At 43.4% G+C, this 16,911-nt stretch overlaps 1 protein-coding gene across 1 annotated transcript in view; it reads right to left on the bottom strand.

Annotated features, from left to right (window-relative positions):
* LOC123483535 (FRAS1-related extracellular matrix protein 2-like) overlaps positions 1–16,911 on the bottom strand; it is a 123,022-nt gene that overhangs the window by 14,063 nt on the left and 92,048 nt on the right. The window contains exons 10-18 of the mRNA XM_045213764.1: positions 14,008–14,217; positions 13,255–13,452; positions 12,873–13,037; positions 12,434–12,616; positions 12,100–12,230; positions 11,696–11,851; positions 11,084–11,287; positions 10,585–10,816; positions 10,066–10,397 (exon numbers count right to left, since the gene is read on the bottom strand). Of these exons, the coding sequence (XP_045069699.1) occupies positions 10,066–10,397; positions 10,585–10,816; positions 11,084–11,287; positions 11,696–11,851; positions 12,100–12,230; positions 12,434–12,616; positions 12,873–13,037; positions 13,255–13,452; positions 14,008–14,217 (1,811 nt within the window). The remainder of the gene's footprint in view (positions 1–10,065; positions 10,398–10,584; positions 10,817–11,083; positions 11,288–11,695; positions 11,852–12,099; positions 12,231–12,433; positions 12,617–12,872; positions 13,038–13,254; positions 13,453–14,007; positions 14,218–16,911) is intronic.

Here is a 16,911-nt window from a genome sequence, read left to right as displayed (position 1 = left end):
GTTAGACTACAGCGAGACAAAGAACCAGAGAGAAAGAGAAAAAGACAGAGCGAAAGAGATAGAAAGGGAGGGAGAAAGAGAGAGAGAGAGAGAGAGAGAGAGAGAGAGAGAGAGAGAGAGAGAGAGAGAGAGAGAGAGAGAGAGAGAGAGAGAGAGAGAGAGAGAAGGTGAGAGAAGGAAAGAGGAGAGAGAGATAGAGCTCAGAGAACTGGTAGAATCCAGAGAGAGCTGAGACAGATGATTTGCTGTATGACCCTGACACTGCCTGCTGAGACCTAATGGATTCCTGTGGTCTGATAAGCTGGGGACAAAGCCTCTCACCATGACACACAGACACAGAGAGACAGAGTCAGTCCCAGCACGGTGAGAGGCCAGCCTGGGGCCCCAAGCTCGGTCTGACTCAACCTATCTGTACCCCTCAACCTCTCTCCTCAGCCCCCCAGCCTCCCAGTCAGTCGACCGTTAAGGGCCTTTCAGGTGCACAGGCAGATCCTGCAGTAGGGGTATAGGGTTTCTTGGTGTATAGAGACACGTCTATAGTACCTGGCGGGGTCTCACTCTCTCTCTCTCTTAGTTATGGATCTTACTTAAAACAACACAGTGATGCTTAATGCACCTCAGTTTCTGGCTATGTATCAAATGGCAACCTATTTCCTATGGGCCCTGGTCAAAAGTAATGCATTACAATAAAAAGGAATAGTGTGCCATTTGGGACACATTTACAGTGATACTTAAAACACCTCAGTCTGTTATCAAATGGCTGCCAGCCACTAGCAGATAGGAGGGGCATTGACCAAGTTAAACCAGTGTTGGTACATGGTACTAAGGCAGACCCTGACATTCAGGATTATCAAGTGTTGAGCAACTCCGACCTCTCCCACAAAGCTCTGTCTTGTCAGAATATTAACTTATTGCAGTTTCAACGTAAACAAAGGGGCTAACGCTGGATTACAAGCTGCCAGAAGGAAAGTCATAAACTGTGGAGGAAGTTTACTTTAGAAGAGAATGTTGATCACTACCTCCATAAAATATTATTATCTTATACTTACTATGAATCATAACTCATTCATGTAAGTACTTTTTTATATTTTAGATCAGCTTTAATATTGCAGATAGATTGTAACTTCCATCAATGTAACTGTCTGCATCACTTCCAATCCCCCATTTTTTTTTTCCTCGCATATATATATATATATATATATATATATACAGTTGAAGTCGGAAGTTTACATACACTTAGGTTGGAGTCATTAAAACTAGTTTTTCAACCACTCCACAAATGTCTTGTTAACAAACTATAGTTTTAGCAAGTCGGTTAGGACATCTACTTTGTGCATGACACAAGTAATTTTTCCAACAATTGTTTACAGACAGATTATTTCACTTATAATTCACTGTATCACAATTCCAGTGGGTCAGAAGTTTATACACACTAAGTTGACTGTGCCTTTAAACAGCTTGGAAAATTCCAGAAAATGATGTCATGGCTTTAGAAGCTTCTGATAGGCTAATTGACATCATTTGAGTCAATTGGAGGTGTACTTGTGGATGTATTTCAAGGCCTACCTTCAAACTCAGTGCCTCTTTGCTTGACATCATGGGAAAATCAAAAGAAATCAGCCAAGACCTCAGAAAAAAATTGTAGACCTCCACAAGTATGGTTCATCCTTGGGAGCAATTTCCAAACGCCTGAAGGTACCACGTTCATGTGTACAAACAATAGTACGCAAGTATAAACACCATGGGACCACGCAGCCGTCATACCGCTCAGGAAGGCGACGCGTTCTGAACAACAGCAAAGGACCTTGTGAGGATGCTGGAGAAAACAGGTACAAAAGTATCTATATCCACAGTAAAACGAGTCCTATATCGACATAACAGAATTCATATTCATTTTATAAATAGGCCCGCTTAATTTTGTCTGGCTTGCCGTTCCGAATAAAATTGAATATTTTTTTCTCATATAATTTAAAAAACTGTTCGCTAGGCGTGGGCAAGACCATAAGCAAATAGGTAAACTGGGATAATACTAAAGAGTTAATCAGGGTGATTTTTCCACAAATAGACAGGTATTTACCTTTCCATGGTAGCAAGATCTTATCTATTTTTGCTAACTTTCTATTAACATTTATTGGAGTGAGATCATTTATTTTATTTGGGATATGTATTCCGAGTATATCCACCATTAGACCATTTTATTGGTAAACAACATGGTAATGTAAAAATTGTATTTTTTAGTGATCCAATACGTAATATAGTACATTTATCATAATTTGTTTGTAATCCAGAGAGGTTAGAAAAATGTATCTAGATCCTCTATGAGGCTGTGGAGGGATTCAAGTTGTGGATTTAAAAGAAAACATGAATCATCAGCGTACAATGACACCTTTGTTTTTAAGCCCTGGATTTCTAATCCCTTGATATTATTGTTGGATCTGATTTTAATAGCTAGCATTTCGATGGCCATAATAAATTGATATGCCGATAGTGGACAACCTTGTTTTACTCCTCTTGACAGTTTAAAACTTTCAGAGAAATAGCCATTATTTACTATTTTACACCTAGGGTTACTATACATGATTTTAACCCATTTTATAAGAGATTCTCCAAAATTGAAATGCTCCAGGCATTTATATATAAACTCCAGTCGTACTTTATCAAATGCCTTTTCAAAGTCTGCTATGAATAGCAGGCCTGGTTTCCCTGATTTTTCATAGTGTTCTATTGTTTCCAGTACTTGCCTTATATTATCTCCAATGTATCGTCCATGTAAAAAACCTGTCTGATTAGAATGAATAATGTCCGACAGTACCTTTTTTAATTCTATGCGCTATACATTTTGCTAGAAGTTTTGCATCACAACACAGAAGTGTAAGGGCCCTCCAATGTTTTAAATGGACTGGATCTTTATATTTCCCACTTGTATCCTGTTTCAGTAATAATGAAATCAGACCTTCTTCTTGAGTGTCTGATAATCTACCATTTACATAGGAGTGGTTAAAACATGCTAATAACGGTCCTCTGAGTATATCAAAAAAGGATTGGTATACCTCGACTGGTATGCCATTCAACCCTGGGGTTTTCCCAGACTTAAAGTCTTAAATTGCATCCAGAAGTTCCTCCTCTGTAATTTCACCTTCACATGAGTCTTTCTGTATGGCTGTTAATTTTACATTATCGTAGAAAAAAATCCCTACAATTAGCTTCAGTTAGAGGAGATGGAGGCGACTGAAACGAAAACATATGCTTAAAGTACTTTGCTTCCTCCTTCAAAATATCATATGGTGAATCATGGGTGACTCCGTCATTTGTAACCAGTTTCAGTAAATTCTTTTTGGTAGCATTTCTATGTTGAAGATTAAAAAAGAATTTGGTGTGTTTTCCCCCATATTCCATCCAGTTTGCTTTATTGGTTAAGAGCTTTTGTGAAAGAGCACAGTTGGAAAGATAAGATAAGGATGGACATCATGAAAATGATCGGAGAGGTTGAGGGTAGAGGAAGTTCAGGATAATAACAAACAAAATAGAGTTATTGTAAAGTGTCCATAAAATACAGTGAGGGAAAAAAGTATTTGATCCCCTGCTGATTTTGTACGTTTGCCCACTGACAAAGACATGATCAGTCTATCATTTTAATGGTAGGTTTATTTGAACAGTGAGAAAAAATCCAGAAAAACGCATGAGGGAAATAAGTATTTGACCCCTCTGCAAAACATGACTTAGTACTTGGTGGCAAAACCCTTGTTGGCAATCACAGAGGTCAGACGTTTCTTGTAGTTGGCCACCAGGTTTGCACACATCTCAGGAGAGATTTTGTTCCACTCCTCTTTGCAGATCTTCTCCAAGTCATTAAGGTTTCGAGGCTGACGTTTGGCAACTCGAACCTTCAGCTCCCTCCACAGATTTTCTATGGGATTAAGGTCTGGAGACTGGCTAGGCCACTCCAGGACCTTAATGTGCTTCTTCTTGAGCCACTCCTTTGTTGCCTTGGCCGTGTGTTTTTGGTCATTGTCATGCTGGAATTCCCATCCACGACCCATTTTCAATGCCCTGGCTGAGGGAAGAAATGACACTTTGCTACAATGTAAAGTAGTGAGTGTACAGCTTGTATAACAGTGTAAATTTGCTGTCCCCTCAAAATAACACAACACACAGTCATTCATGTCTAAACCGCTGGCAACAAAAGTGAATACACCCCTAAGTGAAAATGTCCAAATTGGGCCCAATTAGCCATTTTCCCTCCCTGGTGTCATGTGACTCGTTAGTGTTACAAGGTCTCAGGTGTGAATGGGGAGCAGGTGTGTTAAATTTGGTGTCATCACTCTCACACTCCCTCATACTGGTCACTGGAAGCTCAACATGGCACCTCATGGCAAAGAACTCTCTGAGGATCTGAAAAAAATAATTGTTGCTCTACATAAAGATGGCCTGGGCTATAAGAAGATTGCCAAGACCCTGAAACTGAGCTGCAGCACGGTGGCCAAGACCATACAGCGGTTTAATAGGACAGGTTACAAATCAGAACAGGCCTCGCCATGGTCGACCAAAGAATTTGAGTGCACGTGCTCAGCGTCATATCCAGAGGTTGTCTTTGGGAAATAGACGTATGAGTGCTGCCAGCATTGCTGCAGAGGTTGAAGGGGTGGGGGGTCAGCCTGTCAGTGCTCAGACCATACGCCGCACACTGCATCAAATTGGTCTGCATGGCTGTCGTCCCGGAAGGAAGCCTCTTCTAAAGATGATGCACAAGAAAGCCTGCAAACAGTTTGCTGAAGACAAGCAGACTAAGGACATGGATTACTGGAACCATGTCCTGTGGTCTGATGAGACCAAGATAAACTTATTTGGTTCAGATGGTGTCAAGCGTGTGTGGCGGCAACCAGGTGAGGAGTACAAAGACAAGTGTGTCTTGCCTACAGTCAAGCATGGTGGTGGGAGTGTCATGGTCTGGGGCTGCATGAGTGCTGCCGGCACTGGGGTGCTACAGTTCATTGAGGGAACCATGAATGCCAACATGTACTGTGACATACTGAAGCAGAGCATGATCCCCTTCCTTCGGAGACTGGGCTGCAGGGCAGTATTCCAACATGATAACGACCCCAAACACACCTCCAAGACAACCACTGCCTTGCTAAAGAAGCTGAGGGTAAAGGTGATGGACTGACCAAGCATGTCTCCAGACCTAAACCCTATTAAGCATATGTGGGGCATCCTCAAACGGAAGGTGGAGGAGTGCAAGGTCTCTAACATCCACCAGCTCCGTGATGTCGTCATGGCGGAGTGGAAGAGGACTCCAGTGGCAATCTGTGAAGCTCTGGTGAACTCCATGCTCAAGAGGGTTAAGGCAGTGCTGGAAAATGATGGTGACCACACAAAATATTGACACTTTGGGCCCAATTTGGACATTTTCACTTAAGGGTATACTCACTTTTGTTGCCAGCGGTTTAGACATTAATGGCTGTGTGTTGTGCTATTTTGAGGGGACAGCAAATTTACACTGTTATACAAGCTGTACACTCACTACTTTACATTGTAGCAAAGTGTCATTTCTTCAGTGTTGTCACATGAAAATATATACTCAAATATTTACAAAAATGTGAGGGGTGTACTCACTTTTGTGAGATACTGTATGTACAGTGAGGGAAGAAAAGTATTTGATCCCCTGCTGATTTTGTACGTTTGCCCACTGACAAAGACATTATCAGTCTCTAATTTTAATGGTAGGTTTATTTGAACAGTGAGAGACAGAATAACAAAAAAAAAATCCAGAAAAACGCATGTCAAAAATGTTAGAAATGTATTTGCATTTTAATGAGGGAAATAAGTATTAGACCCCCTCTCAATCAGAAAGATTTCTGGCTCCCAGGTGTCTTTTATACAGGTAACGAGCTGAGATTAGGAGCACAATCTTAAAGGGAGTGCTCCTAATCTCAGCTTGTTACCTGTATAAAAGACACCTGTCCACAGAAGCAATCAATCAATCAGATTCCAAACTCTCCACCATGGCCAAGACCAAAGAGCTCTCCAAGGATGTCAGGGACAAGATTGTAGACCTACACAAGGCTGGAATGGGCTACAAGACCATCGCCAAGCAACTTGGTGAGAAGGTGACAACAGTTGGTGCAATTATTCGCAAATGGAAGAAACACAAAATAACTGTCAATCTCCTTCCGGCCTGGGGCTCCATGCAAGATCTCACCTCGTGGAGTTGCAATGATCATGAGAACGGTGAGGAATCAGCCCAGAACTACACGGGAGGATCTTGTCAATGATCTCAAGGCAGCTGGGACCATAGTCACCAAGAAAACAATTGGTAACACACTACGCCGTGAAGGACTGAAATCCTGCAGCGCCCGCAAGGTCCCCCTGCTCAAGAAAGCACATATACAGGCCCGTCTGAAGTTTGCCAATGAACATCTGAATGATTCAGAGGAGAACTGGGTGAAAGTGTAATCCCATAGAAAATCTGTGGAGGGAGCTGAAGGTGAGATGTGTGCAAACCTGGTGGCCAACTACAAGAAACGTCTGACCTCTGTCTGTGATTGCCAACAAGGGTTTTGCCACCAAGTACTAAGTCTTGTTTTGCAGAGGGGTCAAATACGTATTTCCCTCATTAAAATGCAAATCAATTTATAACGTTCTTGACATGCGTTTTTCTGGATTTGTTTGTTGTTATTCTGTCTCTCACTGTTCAAATAAACCTACCATTAAAATTATAGACTGATCATGTCTTTGTCAGTGGGCAAACGTACAAAATCAGCAGGGGATCAAATACTTTTTTCCCTCACTGTATGTACAGTGGGGAGAACAAGTATTTGATACACTGCCGATTTTGCAGGTTTTCCTACTTACAAAGCATGTAGAGGTCTGTAATTTTTATCATAGGTACACTTCAACTGTGAGAGACGGAATCTTAAACAAAAATCCAGAAAATCACATTGTATGATTTTTAAGTAATTCATTTGCATGTTATTGCATGACATAAGTATTTGATCACCTACCAACCAGTAAGAATTCGGCTCTCACAGACCTGTTAGTTTTTTCTTTAAGAAGCCCTCCTGTTCTCCACTCATTACCTGTATTAACTGCACCTGTTTGAACTCGTTACCTGTATAAAAGACACCTGTCCACACACTCAATCAAACAGACTCCAACCTCTCCACAATGGCCAAGACCAGAGAGCTGTGTAAGGACATCAGGGATAAAATTGTAGACCTGCACAAGGCTGGGATGGGCTACAGGACAATAGGCAAGCAGCTTGGTGAGAAGGCAACAACTGTTGGCGCAATTATTAGAAAATGGAAGAAGTTCAAGATGACGGTCAATCACCCTCGGTCTGGGGCTCCATGCAAGATCTCACCTCGTGGGGCATCAATGATCATGAGGAAGGTGAGGGATCAGCCCAGAACTACACGGCAGGACCTGGTCAATGACCTGAAGAGAGCTGGGACCACAGTCTCAAAGAAAACCATTAGTAACACACTACGCCGTAATGGATTAAAATCCTGCAGAGCACGCAAGGTCCCCCTGCTCAAGCCAGCGCATGTCCAGGCCCGTCTGAAGTTTGCCAATGACCATCTGGATGATCCAGAGGAGGAATGGGAGAAGGTCATGTGGTCTGATGAGACAAAAATATAGTTTTTTGGTCTAAACTCCACTCGCCGTGTTTGGAGGAAGAAGAAGGATGAGTACAACCCCAAGAACACCATCCCAACCGTGAAGCATGGAGGTGGAAACATAATTCTTTGGGGATGCTTATCTGCAAAGGGGACAGGACGACTGCACCGTATTGAGGAGAGGATGGATGGGGCCATGTATCGCGAGATTTTGGCCAACAACCTCCTTCCCTCAGTAAGAGCATTGAAGATGGGTCATGGCTGGGTCTTCCAGCATGACAACGACCCGAAACACACAGCCAGGGCAACTAAGGAGTGGCTCCGTAAGAAGCATCTCAAGGTCCTGGAGTGGCCTAGCCAGTCTCCAGACCTGAACCCAATAGAAAATCTTTGGAGGGAGCTGAAAGTCCGTATTGCCCAGCGACAGCCCCGAAACCTGAAGGATCTGGAGAAGGTCTGTATGGAGGAGTAGGCCAAAATCCCTGCTGCAGTGTGTGCAAACCTGGTCAAGACCTACAGGAAACGTATGATCTCTGTAATTGCAAACAAAGGTTTATGTACCAAATATTAAGTTCTGCTTTTCTGATGTATCAAATACTTATGTCATGCAATAAAATGCAAATTAATTACTTAAAAATCATACAATGTGATTTTCTGGATTTTTGTTTTAAATTCCGTCTCTCACAGTTGAAGTGTACCTATGATAAAAATTACAGACCTCTACATGCTTTGTAAGTAGGAAAACCTGCAAAATCAGCAGTGTATCAAATACTTGTTCTCCCCACTGTATATGTATGAATGTGTATATGTATGTGTATGTGTATATATGTATGTGTATGTATGTGTGTATATATATATTTGCGAGAGAAAAAAAACATATGGGGGATTAGAAGTGATGCAGACAATTACATTAATGGAAGTTACAATCTATCTGCAATATTAAAGCTGATCTACCCCCAATAAAAAAAATATTTAAAAAAAGCTCTCAACCTATAACCTATATACTTATTATGGACACAGTATGCTTTACATTAGTTATCTTATTGTTATTAGTTGTTATTAGTCCCTACTTTACATTGAATTGAATGATTTTCCATGGAGTTGGTGTCTTTTCATCCATACAATATGCATAACCTTAAATTGGGTAAGTAGTTAGCCTCTCATAAATTCTACATGCACTGTTGATTTCTTTCCTTTATGCACACACCCATACACCCATACACACACACACACACACACACACACACACACACACACACACACACACACACACACACACACACACTGCTAGGGTGCTTCTAGTTGATGATCTACAGCAGGGGAGATCTGTAGCGTGAGGAGACCTTTACCACAACATGGCCTTTGCTCCTGTGTGTGTGTGTGTGTGTGTGTGTGTGTGTGTGTGTGTCTAGCGTGAGGAGACCTTAACCATACCATGCCCTTTGCTCTCTCTCTCTGCAGGCATCTCTTCTCTCTGCAGGCATCTCTTTATGACTGCAGCCTGCTTAATTAAGTGCTCGTGAACTAATAGACTGACTGGGGTTTAACTACACCGAAGTGACTGGAGGTTTCCATGTGAAATCTACATGACAGGAGTACTGAACCATGTGACCAGGGTTTAAGATCTCCACTCAGGGAGGGAGGGAGTAGGTAGGAAGGGAGTTTAAGGGAGAGTTTAAGACCTGTAAGGGCGGTCCCTCCCTCAACACAGCAGCAGCTGTTTAAAGAGCACAGCACAGAAAAGAGCAGAAGGTTTTAATAATGCTGCTGTGAATGTTGGAGATAAATAGCAGGCCTCATGATGAGTTGTGGGAATCCATAAAGCACTGTGTTTGGTTAGTTATTACTGGTGAGGTTAACATGGGGTTTAGAAGAACAATGTCAGAGAGGGCCCTTTCAAGGGGGAGCTAACAGAGATGTGGCTGTAAAGGATTCTGTCTGTGAAAATGAAAATTACAAGAACTGTTATAGGAAAGAACTGGAGGTCAAATACTGAGCAAGTAAATCCTGACATCTCTTCCCAAGAAATCATCATAACATCTTTTCCCAAGAAATCATCATGACACCTCTTCCCAAGAAATCATCATGACACCTCTTCCCAAGAAATCATCATAACATCTCTTCCCAAGAAATCATCATAATACCTCTTCCCAAGAAATCATCATAACACCTCTTCCCAAGAAATTATCATAACATATATTCCCAAGAAATTATCATAACATCTATTCCCAAGAAATCATCATGACAACTTTTCCCAAGAAATCATCATTACAACTCCTCCCAAGAAATCATCATTACACCTCTTCCCAAGAAATCATCATAACAACTCTTCCCATACTTATTTTGCAATTGGTCAGGGGTCTGGTAGGATTGTGTGGTGGGGCAGCTCACCTGTCTGTCTGTCTGTTCTAATAGTGCCCCCACAGGCGCACACACACTGCTTTCTCACCTGTCCGTCTGTACCGATGGTCCCTCCACAGTCTGACAGTAGCTCAGACATGTCATAGTAGCTAGTGAACTCCCATAGACAAGCCTCTAGGTTGAGGTTCCTGTAGAAGCGCAGTATGCTGGATCCCCTCAGGGGGGCGCTGTACTGGTAGGGAGAGGTCTCCCCGATCACCTCAGGGTTCTTGGTGGCGTCGGTGATGAAGCCGTGGCGGGTCTTGACCTCGGTGTAGTCCAGCAGGTTAGAACAGCGGTGGTTCCCCACGCGAGTACCATCAGGACTCAACGTCAGCTCAAAGTTAGACAGAGGACGGGTGGAGACCACGGGGAGCATGCCTGGGAGAGGAGAGGAGAGAGGAGAGGGGAGACAAGGGGTTAGGAGAGAGAAAGGCGGGGGCAGGAGAGAGAGAGAGAGAAATAGAGAGTGAGAGAGAATGGCAGAGAGAGAGAAAGAGTGTCAGAAATAGAGAGCAAGAAAGAAAGAGAAAGAGAGAGAAGCTAGAAGTCTCTCTGTGTTCCTCACCGTCTATGTGTGGCATGGTGACAGTGATCTTGATGAGGTTGGGGTGGTCTGGGTCCTCTGCTCCGGTGTAGCGTAGCTTGGCAGAGAAGGGCTCAGCGCCCACTGTACCCACCACACGAGGCTGGCACATACCATCCTCTATACTGATTGAGACTATGGAGCTGCTGAGTTCCAGGCCCTCATCTCCGTTAGAGTTCACAGCCCGGGCTGCACACTGCACCCTAGAACCAGCCTGGAGGAAGGGACACACATCTCACATCAATACAGTCAACTGGATCATTCACTTAGTAATGGTGGACATCTCACATCAATACAGTCAATTAAATCAAATCAATACAGTCAACTCAATCACATCAATACAGTCAACTCAATCACATAAATTCAGTCAACTCATCATGAAAGTCAACTCAATCATTCACTTTAGGTCTTTTCAGACGTTCAACTCTTTGACTGAGCCAGTCCACATTCACACTCAGTTCACTGATAATGTGTTCTCTACCTGGAAATAGACAGAGTCCAAGGTGATGATCTTGGAGGAGGAGAAGAAGGTATTAAAGTCCACCTCTCTCATGGCGCTGGTGACCCCGTCCGGGCTGGTTGGAGCGCTGACCAGCCATCGGTAACGTGTCAGCGTGTCATTGATGTGCTCGCTGATGCAGATGGAGCCAGTCTTGTCGTAGTCAGGGTACTTAGGGTTACAAGCCTGAGGGAAGGAGGGAGGGAGAGAGGGAGGAGGGAGTGAGAGAGGGAGGAGAGAGGAGACAGTGTTTGGGAATGAGGCAAAATATACTGTAATGTAGTCCAAGGGAAAATGTGCATTGTTCATCAACATCACTCATCTGTGCTTCAATATCAAATTAAATCCTAATTGAATCCTAATTGACATATTCCTAAAACAAAGAAACAACTTAGTTTTTTAAGCAAATTAATAGCAGACAGTGAATACAATGATGCCTTGGTTTGCGTCCTAAATGGCATCCTATTCCCTATACAGTGCACTTCCCTATGGGACTCTGGCCAAAAGTAGTGCACTAAACAGAGAATAGGGTGCCATTTGGGACAAACCTCTGGACTGTGAGGTTAAAAGCCCCTGATAAACCATTCTCCGTACCGTGACACAGACGATGGGGTAGCCTGCCACCAGAGGGGTGTGTCTGGATCTGGAGGTGTCGTCATACTGCAGTAGGGAGAACACCTGTGGGACGGAGGGGAAGGTGACGTCCGCCATGCTGTTGGTCTCCTCTATGTAGATAATGGCCTTACTCATCTGGGGATGGACAGAACATAAACAGATCAAACATACAAGTGTTGTTAAAGGTAGTGATGCACGACGTAAACAGCAATATCGGGCCGACTAACGCAACAACTAAACTTCTCTCTTGTTCTTGTCCTGCAGCTATCACGTTGAAGGTAAGTGAAGCGTACCCGCTTATCTGCAATATTCTCGGTTCATCCTGCTACTTGTGTCAATGTCATATTGCTGAGTCTATGTGATATTATTGTTCCAGTCCTCACCTGCGTCTCAGCCACCATGTTCTCATCAGGTTTCAGGTGGACAGTGAAGGCTTCTCTCATTTCTCTGACTCCATCATACAAGATCTCCACCTCGATGTAGTGCTCTGTGTCACCCTCCTTGAACTCAATGTCTGGGATAAACAACAACAACAACACGCTCTAGATTAGACAGGACAACATCTATACACTGCAGATACTGACAGAGTTACCTTTTCAAGATGATTAGTAGTATGGTGTTTTCCTAATCAGATCACACTGTCAGGAAAAACTCATGGCCTTATTGATGTGAGAGGTTGTGAGATGTTGATGTGTGAAATGTTATAATATTTCTCACCTTCAGACACAGGATGGTAGTCCTCTCCGGAGGTGGCTGATCCGTCCTTGGTGTGGACGCGGACCACAGAGACCTTGGAGGTGTCTCCTACCCTCAGCACTGGGATCTTCACCAGGGACACCTGACCTACCCCGCTAGGCTCACTCACACTGAACTTAGTCTCCCCAAACTTGATGATGGCCTCTGGGGATAACATGGATGGGAGTCACAGAGTCAGACATGGAGCAGTGTGATATGAACTAAACAAGGTTACAGACAAACAGAGTAGAATGAGTTGAAGACACACACCCAAAAACTAATTAATACGATGCAGACTAGCAGATTATGAATTTGAGAAAATAAAGAAAGTAATGCAATATGTATCTGGGACTATTATAGAGTGTGCAACTTATATTGTCTACAGATGAAATTATTAAATCTATGAGTCAGTCAGTCTTACTGTCTGAGTCATCCTTGATCTTGACCAGAGTCTCGTTCTGTTTCCCGATGGACGCTCCGAACGGAGACTCACTGCGGGGCGACCCCAACACCAGCCTCAGCTCCTCCTCCTCCTCATGCTCCGTGTCATCAACCAGGGACAGAACACACGGCTTCTCCACCTCCCCTGGAAAGAGAGGGAAGGGATAGAGAGATGGAGATGGGAGGAGAACGAGAGAGAGATTGAGATCAAGAGAGATTAGCAAAAAGGAGAAACCCGTTGTTGAAAAAAAGGGTTCCAAAATGCGCTGAGAAACTATACCCTTTTGGCCTACGAGGTGTTCCTTGTGTCAGTGTGTTACCTGGTTTTCTACTGTGTTTTACAGAATAGTTTTCAGTGTTACCTGGTAGGAAGGTGATGATGGAAGCGTCTGTGTTGGGTCGTTCGTTGAAGTCCATCATGACCTGAGCGGTGCCCTGTCTGGTGTAACAGCGGACCGTTGACCTGTAACTGATGTCTCCACTACGATACACCACGACTGAGATCTGACCTGAGTTCTCATGCCCCATGTACATGGCATCACGGAACTGCACCTTGGGCACTGTTAGAGGACAATCACATAAAGAAATCATCTACATTAGATAAAGTGCATCGAGAAACAGTGTTGATCATGACCATGACATAATGCTCATAACTGTCTACAGCTGATCTTATTATGCACTATAAGCCTTTATAAAGGCTTTATGAATGCATTTATAAGGACACTTACAGTAATGTGATACCAAAGTTTTAAGTGGCAGCATTGTTTAATCGTCTCTATTGGTGTTGATGTGTTTCGGAGATGCCCTGTTTTGTCAGAGCAAGGTATGATATGTTTTTAAACTTCTGAATGAAATGCCAGTGCCCGTTTTAATCTATATTAGATTTAATTGATAATTAGATGCATTCTGACTAATCAGATACATGGTGACTAAATCAGCTAGGTTCACTCACAGTCAGATACCTAGTGACTAGAACTGTGTCCCAAATGGCACCCTATTCCCCATACTGTGCACTAATGTTGACCAGAGCCTATGGGCCCTGGTCAAAAGTAATGTATTATATAGGGAATAGGGTGGCATTTGGGACGCAGGCAATATCAGCATGATTCACTCACGGTCGGAGACGGAGTCGTTTATGAGGATGGTAGCCTTCCCTGGTTCTCCCAGGATGCCGTTCATGGGCATGCGGAGGACCAGCTCGAATGTCTCGGCCCCCTCCAGCACCGGCTGACCCAGGTCATCCAGGATGGTAACCCTGAATGTCTGCTGGCTGACCCCCGGGGCAAAGTTCAGGTTCCTGCTGATTCCAACGTAGTCCACACCAGCTAGAGGAGAGGAGAAACAGTCAATATCCACTAGAGGAGAGACAGAGCGATCAGAGGAGAGAGGGATGAGAGAACATCTGCTGGCTGACCCCCGGGGCAAAGTCCAGGTTACGACTAATCCCTAAGTAGTCCACACCGGCTAGAGGAGCGAGAGAAGAGAGAGGGGAGAGGGATTTTGTATTTAGTATTTTTTTTTTTTACCTTTATTTAACCAGGTAAGCCAGTTGAGAACAAGTTCTCATTTACAACAGCGACCTGGCCAAGATAAAGCAAAGCAGTGCGATAAAAACAACAACACAGTTACATATGGGGTAAAACAAAACATAAAGTCAAAAATACAAAAGAAAATATATATACAGTGTGTGCAAATGTAGCAAGTTATGGAGGTAAGGCAATAAATAGGCTATAGTGCAAACTAATTACAATTAGTATTAACACTGGAATGATAGATGTGCAAGAGATGATGTGCAAATAGAGATACTGGGGTGCAAATGAGCAAAATACATAACAATATGGGGATGAGGTAGTTGGGTGGGCTAATTTCAGATGGGCTGTGTACAGGTGCAGTGATCGGTAAGGTGCTCTGACAACTGATGCTTAAAGTTAGTGAGGGAGATAAGAGTCTCCAGCTTCAGAGATTTTTGCAATTCGTTCCAGTCATTGGCAGCAGAGAACTGGAAGGAATGGCGGCCAAAGGAGGTGTTGGCTTTGGGGATGACCAGTGAGATATACCTGCTGGAGCGCATACTACGGGTGGGTGTTGCTATGGTGACCAATGAGCTAAGATAAGGCGGGGATTTGCCTAGCAGTGATTTATAGATGGCCTGGAGCCAGTGGGTTTGGCGCCAGATGAGAGGATTAAAGTATTTTATGTTATTTTAACACCAGGGGCTGTACAGTGCCTTGCAAAAGTATTCACGCCCCTTGGCGTTATTCCAATTTTGTTGCATTACAACCTGTAATTTAAATAGATTTTTATTTGGATTTCATGTAATGGACATACACAAAATAGTCCCAAAAAAATATGAAAAAAAAAATTTACGGCAAGTGGTGCGTGCATATGTATTCACCCCCTTTGCTATGAAGCCCCTAAATAAGATCTGGTGCAACCAATTACCTTCAGAAGTCACAAAATTAGTTAAATAAAGTCCACCTGTGTACAATCTAAGTGTCACATGATCTGTCACATGATCTCAGTATATATACACCTGTTCTGAAAGGCCCCAGAGTCTGCAACAACTCTAAGCAAGGGGCACCACCAAGCAAGCGGCACCATGAAGACCAAGGAGCTCTCCAAACAGATCAGGGACAAAGTTGTGGAGAAGTACAGATCAGGGTTGCGTTATAAAAAAATATCCAGAACTTTGAACATCCCACAGAGCACCATTAAATCCATTATTAAAAAATTGAAAGAATATGGCACCACAACAAACCTGCCAAGAGAGGGCCGCCCACCAAAACTTACGGACCAGGCAAGGAGGGCATTAATCAGAGAGGCAACAAAGAGACCAAAGTTAACCCTGAAGGAGCTGCAAAGCTCCACAGCGGATATTGGAGTATCTGTCCATAGGACCACTTTAAGCCGTACACTCCACAGAGCTGGGCTTTACGGAAGAGTGGCCAGAAAAAAGGTACTCTGGTCAGATTAGACTAAAATTGAGCTTTTTGGCCATCAAGGAAAACGCTATGTCTGGCGCAAACCCAACACCTCTCATCACCCCGAGAACACCATCCCCACAGTGAAGCATGGTGGTGGCAGCATCATGCTGTGGGGATGTCTTTCATCGGCAGGGACAGGGAAACTGGTCAGAATTGAAGGAATGATGGATGGCGCTAAATACAGGGAAATTCTTGAGGGAAACCTGTTTCAGTCTTCCAGAGATTTGAGACTGGGACGGAGGTTCAACTTCCAGCAGGACAATCACCCTAAGCATACTGCTAAAGCAACACTTGAGTGGTTTAAGGGGAAACATTTAAATGTCTTGGAATGGCCTAGTCAAAGCCCAGACCTCAATCCAAGTCAAATCTGTGGTATGACTTAAAGATTGCTGTACACCAGCGGAACCCATCCAACTTGAAGGAGCTGGAGCAGTTTTGCCTTGAAGAATGGGCAAAAATCCCAGTGGCTAGATGTGCCAAGCTTATAGAGACATAACCCAAGAGACTTGCAGCTGTAATTGCTGCAAACGGTTGCTCTACAAAGTATTGACTTTGAGAGAGAGAGAGAGAGAGAGAGAGAGAGAGAGAGAGAGAGAGAGAGAGAGAGAGAGAGAGAGAGAGACCAGCTACAGTGGGGGAAAAAAGTATTTAGTCAGCCACCAATTGTGCAAGTTCTCCCACTTAAAAAGATGAGAGAGGCCTGTAATTTTCATCATAGGTACACGTCAACTATGACAGACAAAATGATATTTTTTTTCTCCAGAAAATCACATTGTAGGATTTTTTATGATTTTATTTGCAAATTATGGTGGAAAATAAGTATTTGGTCAATAACAAAAGTTTCTCAATACTTTGTTATATACCCTTTGTTGGCAATGACACAGGTCAAACGTTTTCTGTAAGTCTTCACAAGGTTTTCACACACTGTTGCTGGTATTTTGGCCCATTCCTCCATGCAGATCTCCTCTAGAGCAGTGATGTTTTGGGGCTGTCGCTGGGCAACACAGACTTTCAACTCCCTCCAAATATTTTCAA

The sequence above is a fragment of the Coregonus clupeaformis genome, chromosome 5 (genome assembly GCF_020615455.1).
Source record: "Coregonus clupeaformis isolate EN_2021a chromosome 5, ASM2061545v1, whole genome shotgun sequence".
In the NCBI taxonomy this organism is placed as follows: domain Eukaryota; kingdom Metazoa; phylum Chordata; class Actinopteri; order Salmoniformes; family Salmonidae; genus Coregonus; species Coregonus clupeaformis.
Note: the sequence above shows the minus strand (reverse complement) of the source record. Positions and strands in the feature narration are given on the sequence as shown.